This window comes from Rana temporaria, chromosome 12 (genome assembly GCF_905171775.1).
Source record: "Rana temporaria chromosome 12, aRanTem1.1, whole genome shotgun sequence".
Lineage (NCBI taxonomy): Eukaryota > Metazoa > Chordata > Amphibia > Anura > Ranidae > Rana > Rana temporaria.
The window spans coordinates 12,395,251-12,407,329 of record NC_053500.1 but is presented as its reverse complement, the minus strand read 5'-3'; the positions used below and the strand labels follow the sequence as shown (position 1 = coordinate 12,407,329).

General features: G+C 48.2%; 1 protein-coding gene across 1 annotated transcript; it reads right to left on the bottom strand.

The window, feature by feature from the left end:
* Positions 1-1,633: 1,633 nt before the first annotated feature.
* On the bottom strand, positions 1,634-12,074 carry PLAGL2 (PLAG1 like zinc finger 2). The gene is made up of 4 exons (XM_040331598.1): positions 11,870-12,074; positions 8,151-8,215; positions 5,606-5,911; positions 1,634-2,767 (listed from the first exon to the last, which is right to left on the bottom strand). Exons 3-4 carry the CDS (start codon positions 5,839-5,841, stop codon positions 1,648-1,650), a joined length of 1,356 nt encoding a protein of 451 aa, XP_040187532.1. The 5' UTR covers positions 5,842-5,911; positions 8,151-8,215; positions 11,870-12,074; the 3' UTR covers positions 1,634-1,647.
* Positions 12,075-12,079: the final 5 nt, after the last annotated feature.

The following is a 12,079-nucleotide window of genomic DNA, read 5'->3' as shown; positions in this document are numbered from 1 at the left end:
TGACGTCTGAAGGACAGTAAAATTGCCCTTTGTTTACAAAGTTTGGAGACCCCTGCACTGGAGGAACCCTGGTTGAGAATGGCTGGTCTAGTGAAAAGTGCCAATCAAATGTCCAAGAAATGTCAAAGTTTGTAATTACAAATTTGGTTCACCATTCAATGCGCTGTGGGGGGGACAGACTCCACCACTCCCCAATGTTATCATTAAAGCGGAGCTCCACCTAAAAATGGAGCTTCCGCTTTTCGGAACCCCCCCTTCGGTGTCACATTTGGCACCTTTCAGGGGGGAGAGGGGTGCAGATAGGTATTTGCACCCTTTTCCGGGAACGACTTGTGCGGCATCCCCCCCGTCTACTGGGAAATACACTGTTCCCAGCAGAGAGCGTGGACCAGTGACGGCGCGGCGCGTTACTCGCCCATGCGCAGTAGGGAGCCGGGCAGTGAAGTCACTTCCCGATTCCCTGACCTAGGATGGTGGCGGGTGCAGCCGCAGTTGCTCGTCCTCGGCTGACGACATCGCAGGCGCCGCGCTGGACAGGTAAGTGTCCATTTTTTTAAAAACTCAGCAGCTGCAGTATATTTAAAAAAAAAAAAATCAGCAGAACCTCCGCTTTAACCTCTGGACTCTTGGACATTTGTTGGGCACTCGTAGACGGTATGAACTGCTGTTTGAGGGATCAAAAAACGTAGATAATCAACAAACATAAAGAGAATTCACAGACCACATGGCTGACATCAGATAAGGGTTCAGATGAAACACAAACCTCAGAAGTAATAGACGGAGGGCTGTAACAGACCAGACGGCGCCCCCCCCCCAGCAAGTAGTCAATCCAACTGCTGTGGAGCCTCTAGGAGAAGTCGTCATGAAAACACTGTGGTGATAGGTATAGACAGAAGACATGGAATGAATACTGTTATGCTGTAATCCTGAATAACATAGGCAAGATATGTGTACAGGACTTAACTTGAACACTGTGGTCAAAACTAAAGCACTTCTTTAAAAAAAAAAAAAAAAAAAAATGCCATCACGGGGGGCACCAAAGCCCCCTGGCACAGCTTGTCGTTTGTCAGAAGACTATATACATTGTAAACTGCATAGTGAGGTATTATGAGACGGGGAAGGGGGGCTCTACGACTGGGATTAGTACAACCATCCCGCTGCGAGGAAGTCAAACTGCTCTCCTCCGGGAATAGTCTTTTCACGTAGATCTAGAAGAGGTAGATGATAATTGGCACTGCTATGGTAACAGAGGACTCAAAACAGGTTCTCGTTCAGAAGACCCATTCCTACACACATCCAGGAGGTGGCTAGAAGGGGGAGGAGGTGTCAAACGCAACACACCGCGCTTGCTATCTTGTCCAACCCTCCGCCAATGCCACCAGTTTCACATTTGTCGGGTATCTTTCCTAATTTCCACCAAACGTGGAATGGTTTGGTCTCTGGTCCTGAGGTAAGATTCTCTGTTGCTGAACAACTGGGGGAAGAAAAAAAATAAAAATAAGTTTTTTTTTGCCAAAACTAGACAGGTAGGGTCACCTAGGACCTCTAGGCCTTTGATGGTGGCTAACGTGTTTGCTTGGAAGATGGCAACAAAATGAGGTAAGAATTGAAAAAAACAACAAAAAAAAACAAATGTTTTCACCATATTTACTTGAAGGCTTGGTGAAACTGAGGCAATGTGGTAGAATTCATGTCTGAGGTAAAATGAGGCATAGCCAGGTCTCCGGCCATGGAGCCCATTGGCATCTGCGCGTGGCCCAAAGAAGACAAAAACGACTGGTTTTCTCCCGCCGTCGATTCCGGCCCGGTGACCGGGAAGTTACACGGAGGGAAGTTAATGGGCAAAAATCCGAGGAAATGGCTGAAATCTATGCCCGAGGATAGAGGGTCGCACAACGCGGAGAGGAAAGACTCATCGAAAGACGCTTGGGGTGGAAAAGAAGACAAATCGCTGGAGGGGAGGGCGAAGCCCCCAGATCCATCGGACATGTAAGGATCCATCTCACTTTTTGGAAAGTATGAGGTAGATGTGAACTGGAACCTGCTCGATGGCTCTGTTGAAAAGGTAGGTGCACTTTCGGTGGGGTAGTTGAGCCCTAAGGGCAAGGAATTTGGCATCAGAGATGGGGGAAGGGCGGAGCTTGGCATTGGCTGAAAGGATGTAGTGTACGCTCCGGCTGCTAGGTTATCCCGAGGCTGCATGCACGTGACCGGCCCGTGCTCTTCCTTCACGATGGCTGGTCGGCAGCTCATGTGGCCGAAATCATCGGGGGGTTCCAGCTTGATCTGCACCTCCTCGCAATGGCTCTTCTTCATGTGGCGCGTCAGGTGGTCTTTGCGGCCGAACATCTGCGCGCAGCAGTGGCACTGGAAATCCTTCCGCCCGGTGTGCACCACCAGATGCCGCCGCACGTCTTTGCGGGTGTAGAAACAGCGGTCGCAGTGCTCGCACGGGTACTTCTTCTCCCGGTTGCCCGCCGGCGGACGGTGGTTGTGACTCTTCAGGTGCTCCAACACCGTCTGGCGGTCTCTGAAGACCTGAAGGCAAATGGTGCAGCTCAGGTCTCCCCGGGCGATGGCGTGTAAGGCGAGGTGGCGGCGGTGTCCGTATTTGGTGCTGTAGTTCTTGCTGCATTCTGGGCACTGGAGAGCCACGCGGTTTGGGTTGTGGGTCTGCATGTGGTTCTTCAGATGGTCCTTGCGGTGGAACATTTTGCCGCAGTGAAAGCACTGGTGAGATTTCTGCATAGAGTGGGTAGCCATGTGCCTAGGAAAAAATGACAGAAAATAAATTAAATAATCCGCCTACATGGCACTTTCCGGTAAAGCCGGTTAAATACTTTGCAGGCGCATCAAGGCAAAATATGTGCAAAGTCCTACATTTCCCCTTCTTTACCAAGCAGCCACCACTTCAATAGAAAAGCCTGTCCCCTGCCAGCATGCTGCAGAGTGGAAGCAGCGTTCTCTCTGTGTGGAAGCAGCGTTCTCTCTGCAGAGGTCCAACATGCCTCCTGCATCAATTAGCAAAAGCTCATGCTGCCTACTGATTGGAAAGCTCTATCTGAGGGCATGTCAGACCTCTGCAGAGAAACCACTGCTTCCACACAGAGCACAAGCGTTCTTCTCTGCAGCATACTGGCAGAGAACAGACTTTCCTACTCAGGATGTGGCTGCTTCTTTTATAGAAAACACTGGGCTGGATTCAGGTAGATTTGCGTTTTTTTTACGTAGGCGCAGGGCAACGTTTTTGCCCTGCGCCCCCGCAAATTTACTGCGCTGCCCTTGATTCACGGAGCAGTAGCTCCGTAAATTGCGTGGGCTCGCCGTCAAAATGCCCGGCGTAAGCGCGCGCAATTTAAATTATCCCGTAGGGGGCGGGAATCATTTAAATTAGGCGCGTTCCCGCGCCGATCGTAGAGCGCATGCTCCGTCGGGAAACTTTCCCGACGTGCATTGCGGCAAATGACGTCGCAAGGACGTCATTTGCTTCAAAGTGAACGTGAATGGCGTCCAGCGCCATTCACGGATCACTTACGCAAACTACGTAAATTTGAAATTTCGCGACGTGGGAACGACGGGTATACGCAACATTGGCTGCCCCTGCTAATAGCAGGGGCACCCTTACGCGAAAACCGCCGTACGGAAACAACGTAAACTGCGTACGCAGGGCTCGCGTAACGTTGTGAATCGGCGTTGGTATGCAATTTGCATACTATACGCTTAGCACAACGGGAACGCCACCTAGCGGCCATCGCAAGAATGCAGCCTAAGATATGCGGGCATAAGAGCCTTATGCCGCGCATATCTTAGGCTGCAGTCGGCGTAACGAGGTTCCTGAATCAGGAGCATTCGTTACGCCGGGGCAAGTTGTGTAACTATGGTTACACAGGCGCAATTGCTTATTGAATCCAGCCCACTGTAAACTGCTCCACGTCCTTTGCTGTGATGCAATGACGTTTACACTGATTTAGCCCCCGTTCACACCGGTGCGACATGCCGTGCGGTATGACAGATCAAAGTCGCAGGACAAGCAGCACCCAATTTCTGGCTATGGAACCGGTCAAATCGATGCGACTTCGACTTGCGCCGACTTTGAAAAGGTTCCTGCACTATTTTTGCCGATTTCACCTGCGACTTCCATTGACATCTGTGCATGCAGTAGCACCGATTTCGGAAGTTGCGCTGAAGTAACACAATTTAAAAACCGTATTTGGTGTGAACCGGGGCTTAGGGCGAATTCACACGTGCCCTCAGTCAAATCGCAGAGCAGCTGGAGCGATTCGGTGCTCCGACCCATCACCTACCTCAAATATAGTGAAGACATTGTCACTGCCCTGATTTACCAGAAAGGACCCGCCCCAGGAAGCATTCGCTCTGATAGTGTGAGTCGATTTCACGAGCAACACGATGCGGTGCCGGCTGGTTAGGGGGGGGGCAGTATGGTGCATGATTCAGTATGGTGCATGATTCAGCGCACCACACCGTCCCTCTTTTTTTCTTTTTTTGTACAAGCTTTATTTGAAGTGTACAAAACATACACCTTCTTCACTGCAATGTCGGGTGGCGCTGCCGGGCACTGCAGTGCGATTTGGGCCGGTGTGCTGAGATAAATTGCAGCATGTCTGCATAGTATCGCAGCCCCAATGGGGCACATAGGAAGCAACTGCGTGTCCCTGCGGTGACGGTAAAACGTCGGTCACCCCATCTAGTGTGACTTGGCCCTTAGAGTGTGAGGCGTCCTATCTTGACGCCTGATTCAAAGAATCAGATACGCCAGAATTTGTTTAAGATACGACCAGCGTAAGTCTCCTACGCCGTCGTATCTTAACTGCATATTTACGCTGACCGCTCGGGGCGTGTACGCTGATTTACGCCTAGAAATATGTAAATCAGCTAGATACGCCTATTCACGAACGTACGCCCGGGCCGTCGCCGTCACAGATACGTCGTTTACGTAAGGCTTTTTCCGGCGTAAAGTTACCCCTGCTATATGAGGCGCAGCCAATGTTAAGTATGGACGTCGGGCCAGCGTCTAATTTTTCCGTCGATTACATCGTTTGCGAATAGGGCTGTGCGCCATTTACATTCACGTCTAAAGCATTGGCTTTTTGCGGGTTAATTTGGAGCATGCGCACTGGGATACTTTCACAGTTCGTAAAAAGCGCCATTTACGTGGGGGTCACAATAAATTAACATAAAACACGCCCACATGTTCCACATTTGAATTAGGCGGGCTTGCGCCGGCCTATTTACGCTACGCCGCCGCAACTTTGCTTTGTGAATACTGCACTTGCCTGTCAAAGTTGCGGAGGCGTAGAGTAAATAGGATACGTTACGCCCGCTCACAAATACGCGCTCCCAACGAGAATCTGGGCCTGAATGTTCAGTTGGGCTTTGGGAGGCACAAGCTCAAATCTGCCGGCACCAAATACGCTCTCCATTGCTGCCTTTCAAATATGCATCAGCTTTGTATTCCTAATTCCGACCCAGGGAGAAAAACAGACTTCTGGCATCGGAAGCCCAAAGAGTTCCTATAAAACATACATGTGGGAATGGTCATGTGGCTTCACAAAATACAAATAATATGCCGCAATGCGACCGCTACCTGCAGAGCTTGTACTTGGAGGCGAAGGTTTTGTCGCAGAGTAGCTGGGGGCAGGTGAAGCGTTTCTGGTCTGGCTGTGGCGGACTCTCCTGCTCGCTTGTACGCGGCACATCCTGTCCAGTGGCGCCCTGTAGAAACCTGCCCTGTGCCCGTTCCTCTCTCCGCTGGGGGTTGCCCTCTGGCTTCCACTCACCGCAACCTTCGTTAACTGTGGCATTAAAGAAGAGCGTCTTCATGTCCGAACTGCTTGCACCAACGCTACGTCTGATGTCGTTTCCCCATTGGTGCCAAGCGGGCGGGCGCTTCCTAGGTGAATAAAACGGTATTACTAGCAGAAGAAATAACTTGCTTTTTTTGCACTGGTATTACAATGGATCTGCTCAACTTTCACATTGTGTCTTGTGTTTTTATATCCTTGTGGTTGACAAATGTCCTCGCCATTAGAATCGCCCTGACTCGGTTACGGCCCGTTTACAGATTTGGCGTGCTTTTTTTTTTTTTATCACTGCCAAATCTCCTCTCACTCAATTGGTCACCTTACAGTCCTGTTCACACACTGCGCTTGCTGGCCCAGATTCAGAAAGGAGATACGACGGCGTATCTCCGGATACGCCGTCGTAACTCTGAGTTGCGTTGTCGTATCTATGCGCCTGATTCATAGAATCAGTTACGCATAGATTTCCCTAGATTACCCGACCGGCGCAAGTCTCTTACACCGACGTATCTTAGTTGCATATTTACGCTGGCCGCTAGGGGGCGCTTCCGTATATTTACCTGAGGAATATGCAAATTAGGTAGATACGCCGATTCAGAAACGTACGTACGTCCGCCCGGCGCTTTTTTTTACGTTGTTTACGTTAGGCTTTTTCCAGCGTAAAGTTACCCCTGCTATATGAGGCGTATCCTATGTTAAGTTTGGACGTCGTTCCCGTGTCGAATTTTTTAAATTTTACGTCGTTCGCGAATAGGGCTGTATGTAAGTTACGTTCACGTCTAAAGCATTGACGATTTGCGGCGTAATTTCGAGCATGCGCACTGGGATTCTTTCAAGAACGGCGCATGCGTCATTCGTAAAAAAACGTCAAAAACGTGGGGTCGCACTAAATTTAAATAAAACACGCCCACATCATCCACATTTGAATTAGGCGGGCTTACGCCGGACCACATACGTTACGCCGCCGTAACTTAGGGCGCAGGTTCTTTCTGAATACGGAACTTGCGCCCTAATTTACGGCGGCGGAACGTATCTCAGATACGTTACGCCCGCCCATTGTATCTGAATCTACCCCGCTTTGTTTAAAAAATGATCCCCCATGTTGCTTTCTTGGTGCTTCAAAGAGTCTCCATAGAAGTCTATGACAACGCTCCCTTATCCACTTAAAGGGGTTGTAAAGAGAATTTATTTTTAAATAACAAACATGTTATACTTACCTCCACTGTGTAGCTGGTTTTGCACAGAGTGGCCCCGATCCTCCTCTTCTGGGGTCCCTCGGCGGCTGTCTCTGGTCCTCCCCACAAGAACTTTCTACCTGGTAAGTTCTTGCGGGCGCGCTTCCATGATATAGCCGCTCACTGTATCCAACGATGGCGACGATACCTCACATGTGTGGTTTGAATACAGTTTACATTTGCGGGCGCGACTTGCGTATGCTTCTGCGCGTGAGCACGGAGGGACGGGGCGCTTTAAAAAAATAAATATATATATATAGGGCTAGATTTAGATAGCCCGCCGTAACTTTGTGCGGGCGTAGCGTATCTCAGATACGCTACGCCGCCGTAACTTAGTGAGGCTGGGGCTGGATTCACAAAGAACCTGCGCCCTAAGTTACGGCGGCGTAGCGTAAATTTGCCGGCGTAAGCGCGCTGAATTCAAATTGTGAAGAGGTGGGCGTGTTTTATGTAAATAAAACATGACCCCACGTAAATGACGTCTCTAACGAACGGCGCATGCGCCGTCCGTGAACGTATCCCAGTGCGCGTGCTCCTAATCCTGTTTCAAGTAGTCAATGCTTTCGACGTGAACGTTATTTTTAAGCAAAAAGCCCTATTCGCGAACGACTTACGCAAACGACGCAAAATTGGACGCTGTCCCGACGTCCATACTTAACATTGGATACTCCTCATATAGCAGGGGTAACCTTACGCCAGAAAAATTTGCATATTCTACGCCAAAATCAACGGAAGCGCCACCTAGCGGCCATCGTAAATATGCACCCAGAGACTTACGTCGGTCGTATCTTAGCAAAATTCCGGCGTATCTTGCTTTCTGAATAAGGAAAAAAGATACGCCGGTAAGCGGCTGAGGCGACTGGAACGCGGCGGGAGGGGGGGTGGGCGACTGGAACGCGGCGGGAGAGGGGGTGTTCACCTCTCCCACCGCTGATAAAAGTGATCTTGCGGAGAATGCGCTGCGGAGACCACTTTTATCTGGCACACAGCCCTTATACAAGCTTTTCATAGTCTACTTACCTGCAGTGCAGCCTTATTATAAGATATAAAAAGCAAAGGTTAGGATTGTCTCCAGAGTCACAGAAATATCACTTACCTGAGTCTGTGTTCCTGGTCACCCTGCGGGGAGACAATACAGTGACCCCCTCACCATCTTCATACCTGCAGAGGGACAGAGGGGACACAATGATGTATGGAGGACAGAGAGGAAGGGAGTCATCACAGGGGATTCTATGGGTGGTGGGACGGCCCCCCTGTGTGGGGAGGGTGGAGGGTCGGCCCCCCTGTGTGGTGCAGGGAGTGCAGTGTACACATCCCACCATACAGTATACAGAGTGCAGTGTACACATCCCACCATACAGTATACAGAGTCCAGTGTACACATCCCACTATACAGTATACAGAGTGCAGTGTACACATCCCACCATACAGTATACAGAGTGCAGTGTACACATCCCACCATACAGTATACAGAGTGCAGTGTACACATCCCAGTATACAGTATACAGAGTGCAGTGTACACATCCCACTATACAGTATACAGAGTGCAGTGTACACATCCCACCATACAGTATACAGAGTGCAGTGTACACATCCCACCATACAGTATACAGAGTGCAGTGTACACATCCCAGTATACAGTATACAGAGTGCAGTGTACACATCCCACTATACAGTATACAGAGTGCAGTGTACACATCCCACCATACAGTATACAGAGTGCAGTGTACACATCCCACCATACAGTATACAGAGTGCAGTGTACACATCCCACCATACAGTATACAGAGTGCAGTGTACACATCCCACCATACAGTATAGAGCGTCCAGTGTACACATCCCACTATACAGTATACAGAGTGCAGTGTACACATCCCACCATACAGTATACAGAGTGCAGTGTACGCATCCCACCATACAGTATACAGAGTGCAGTGTACACATCCCACCATACAGTATACAGAGTGCAGTGTACACATCCCACCATACAGTATAGAGCGTCCAGTGTACACATCACAGTATACAGAGTCCAGTGTACACATCCCACCATACAGTATACAGAGTCCAGTGTACACATCCCACCATACAGTATACAGCGTCCAGTGTACACATCCCACCATACAGTATACAGAGTGCAGTGTACACATCCCACTATACAGTATACAGAGTCCAGTGTACACATCCCACCATACAGTATACAACGTCCAGTGTACACATCCCACCATACAGTATAGAGCGTCCAGTGTACGCATCCCAGTATACAGAGTGCAGTGTACACATCCCACCATAAAGTATACAGAGTCCAGTGTACACATCCCACCATACAGTATACAGAGTGCAGTGTACACATCCCACCATACAGTATACAGCGTCCAGTGTACACATCCCACCATACAGTATACAGAGTGCAGTGTACACATCCCACCATACAGTATACAGCATGCAGTGTACACATCCCACCATACAAAATGCAGTGTACAGAATATAGAGTGCAGTGTAGAGTCCAGTGTACAGTATACAGCGTTCACTATACAAGGTCCAGTATACGGAATGCAGTGTACAGACTACACTACAGAGTACAGAATGCAGTGTATAGAGTAGAGAGTACAGTATACGGAATGCAGTGTACAGAATACAGTATACAGAATGCAGTGTATAGAGTAGAGAGTACAGTATACGGAATGCAGTGTACAGAATACAGTATATGGAATGCAGGGTATAGAGTACAGTATAAAGAATGCAGTGTACAGAGTAGAGAGTACAGTATGCAGTGTACAGTATACAGAATGCAGTGTACAGTATATGGAATGCAGTGTACAGAGTAGAGAGTACCGTATACGCAATGCAGTGTACAGTATACAGAATGCAGTGTACAGAGTGCAGTATACGGAATGCATGTATAGAGTACAGTATACAGAATGCAGTGTACAGAGTAGAGTGTACAGTATACAGTGTATAGAGTAGAGAGTATAGAGTAGAGTGTACAGTATATGGAATGCAGTGTAGAGAGTACAGAATGCAGTGTACAGAGTAGAGAGTACAGTATACAGAATGCAGTGTACAGTATACAGAATGCAGTGTACAGTATACAGAATGCAGTGTACAGAGTACAGTATACAGAATGCAGTGTACAGAGTAGAGAGTACAATATACGGAATGCAGTGTACAGAGTAGAGAGTACAGTATACAGAATGCAGTGTAGAGAGTACAGTATACAGAATGCAGTGTACAGAGTAGAGAGTACAGTATACAAAATGCAGTGTACAGAGTAGAGAGTACAGTATACGGAATGCAGTGTACAGAGTGCAGTATACAGAATGCAGTGTACAGTATACGGAATGCAGTGTACAGTGTAGAGAGTACAGTATACAAAATGCAGTGTACAGAGTACAGTATACAGAATGCAGAGTACAGTATACAGAATGCAGTGTACAGTATAAAGTATAAAGAGTACAGTATACAGAATGCAGTGTAGATAGTACAGTATACAGAATGCAGTGTAGAGAGTACAGTATACAGAATGCAGTGTAGAGAGTACAGTATACAGAATGCAGTGTAGGGAGTACAGAATGCAGTGTAGAGAGTACAGTATACGGAATGCAGTGTAGAGAGTACAGAATGCAGTGTAGAGAGTACAGTATACGGAATGCAGTGTAGAGAGTACAGAATGCAGTGTAGAGAGTACAGAATGCAGTGTAGAGAGCACAGTATACGGAATGCAGTGTAGAGAGTACAGAATGCAGTGTAGAGAGTACAGAATGCAGTGTAGAGAGTACAGTATACGGAATGCAGTGTAGAGAGTACAGAATGCAGTGTAGAGAGTACAGAATGCAGTGTAGAGAGCACAGTATACGGAATGCAGTGTAGAGAGTACAGAATGCAGTGTAGAGAGTACAGAATGCAGTGTAGAGAGTACAGAATGCAGTGTAGAGAGCACAGTATACGGAATGCAGTGTAGAGAGTACAGAATGCAGTGTAGAGAGTACAGAATGCAGTGTAGAGAGTACAGTATACGGAATGCAGTGTAGAGAGTACAGAATGCAGTGTAGAGAGTACAGAATGCAGTGTAGAGAGCACAGTATACGGAATGCAGTGTAGAGAGTACAGAATGCAGTGTAGAGAGTACAGAATGCAGTGTAGAGAGTACAGAATGCAGTGTAGAGAGTACAGTATACGGAATGCAGTGTAGAGAGTACGGAATGCAGTATAAGAGTACAGTATACACTATATACAGAATGCAATATACAGGTCCCAGTGTACAGTATTCTATATCCTGTATTTTGTACACTGGATGGTGGAATGTGCGGTTGTTTCTTTGTATATCTGACAGATGATGTAATACACTGAGGTGTGATGTCATTGTCTTGTTGGGGGCTCCTGTGTGTGTGTATGTATATATATATATATATAGGAGGGGTATGGAGATGGGGGGCACAGGTCAGTCACATTGGGGGGTATATATATATATATATATATCTGTGTGGGGGAATATATATATATATATATATATATATATATATATATAACATTGGGGGGGGGGGGAGTATATATACAACATTGGGGGTACAAGCATATATGGGTGGAGGGGTGTGATCAGACACAAGGGGGAGAGGAATGTATGTATATATTATAAGTGAGGGGGGGAGGGGAAGGTATATAAGTGTGGGGTGTATATATTATTGAGGGGGAGGGGAAGGTATATATTTATATTATTAGTGAGGTGGGGGAGGGGAAGGTATAGATATTATTAGTGAGGGGGGAGGGGAAGGGTATATATATTATTAGTGAGGTGGGGGAGGGGAAGGCCGCACTCACCTCTCTCTCTCCCGTTATCCCCGGAGGCCGCAGTCGCGGAGGATTGTGGGAGTGACGTGTCGGGCGCAGTGACCCGGTTCCGGGGGTCGACGTTCGGGGATTCTCGGGTCACTGAGGGGTGTAGCGGGACACCGTGCACTGTGTCGGCTGTCCAATTCCCGGCCCGGGGGCCTCGTTCTGTCACTGGTCTCCCCCCTCCCTGCCACCTCC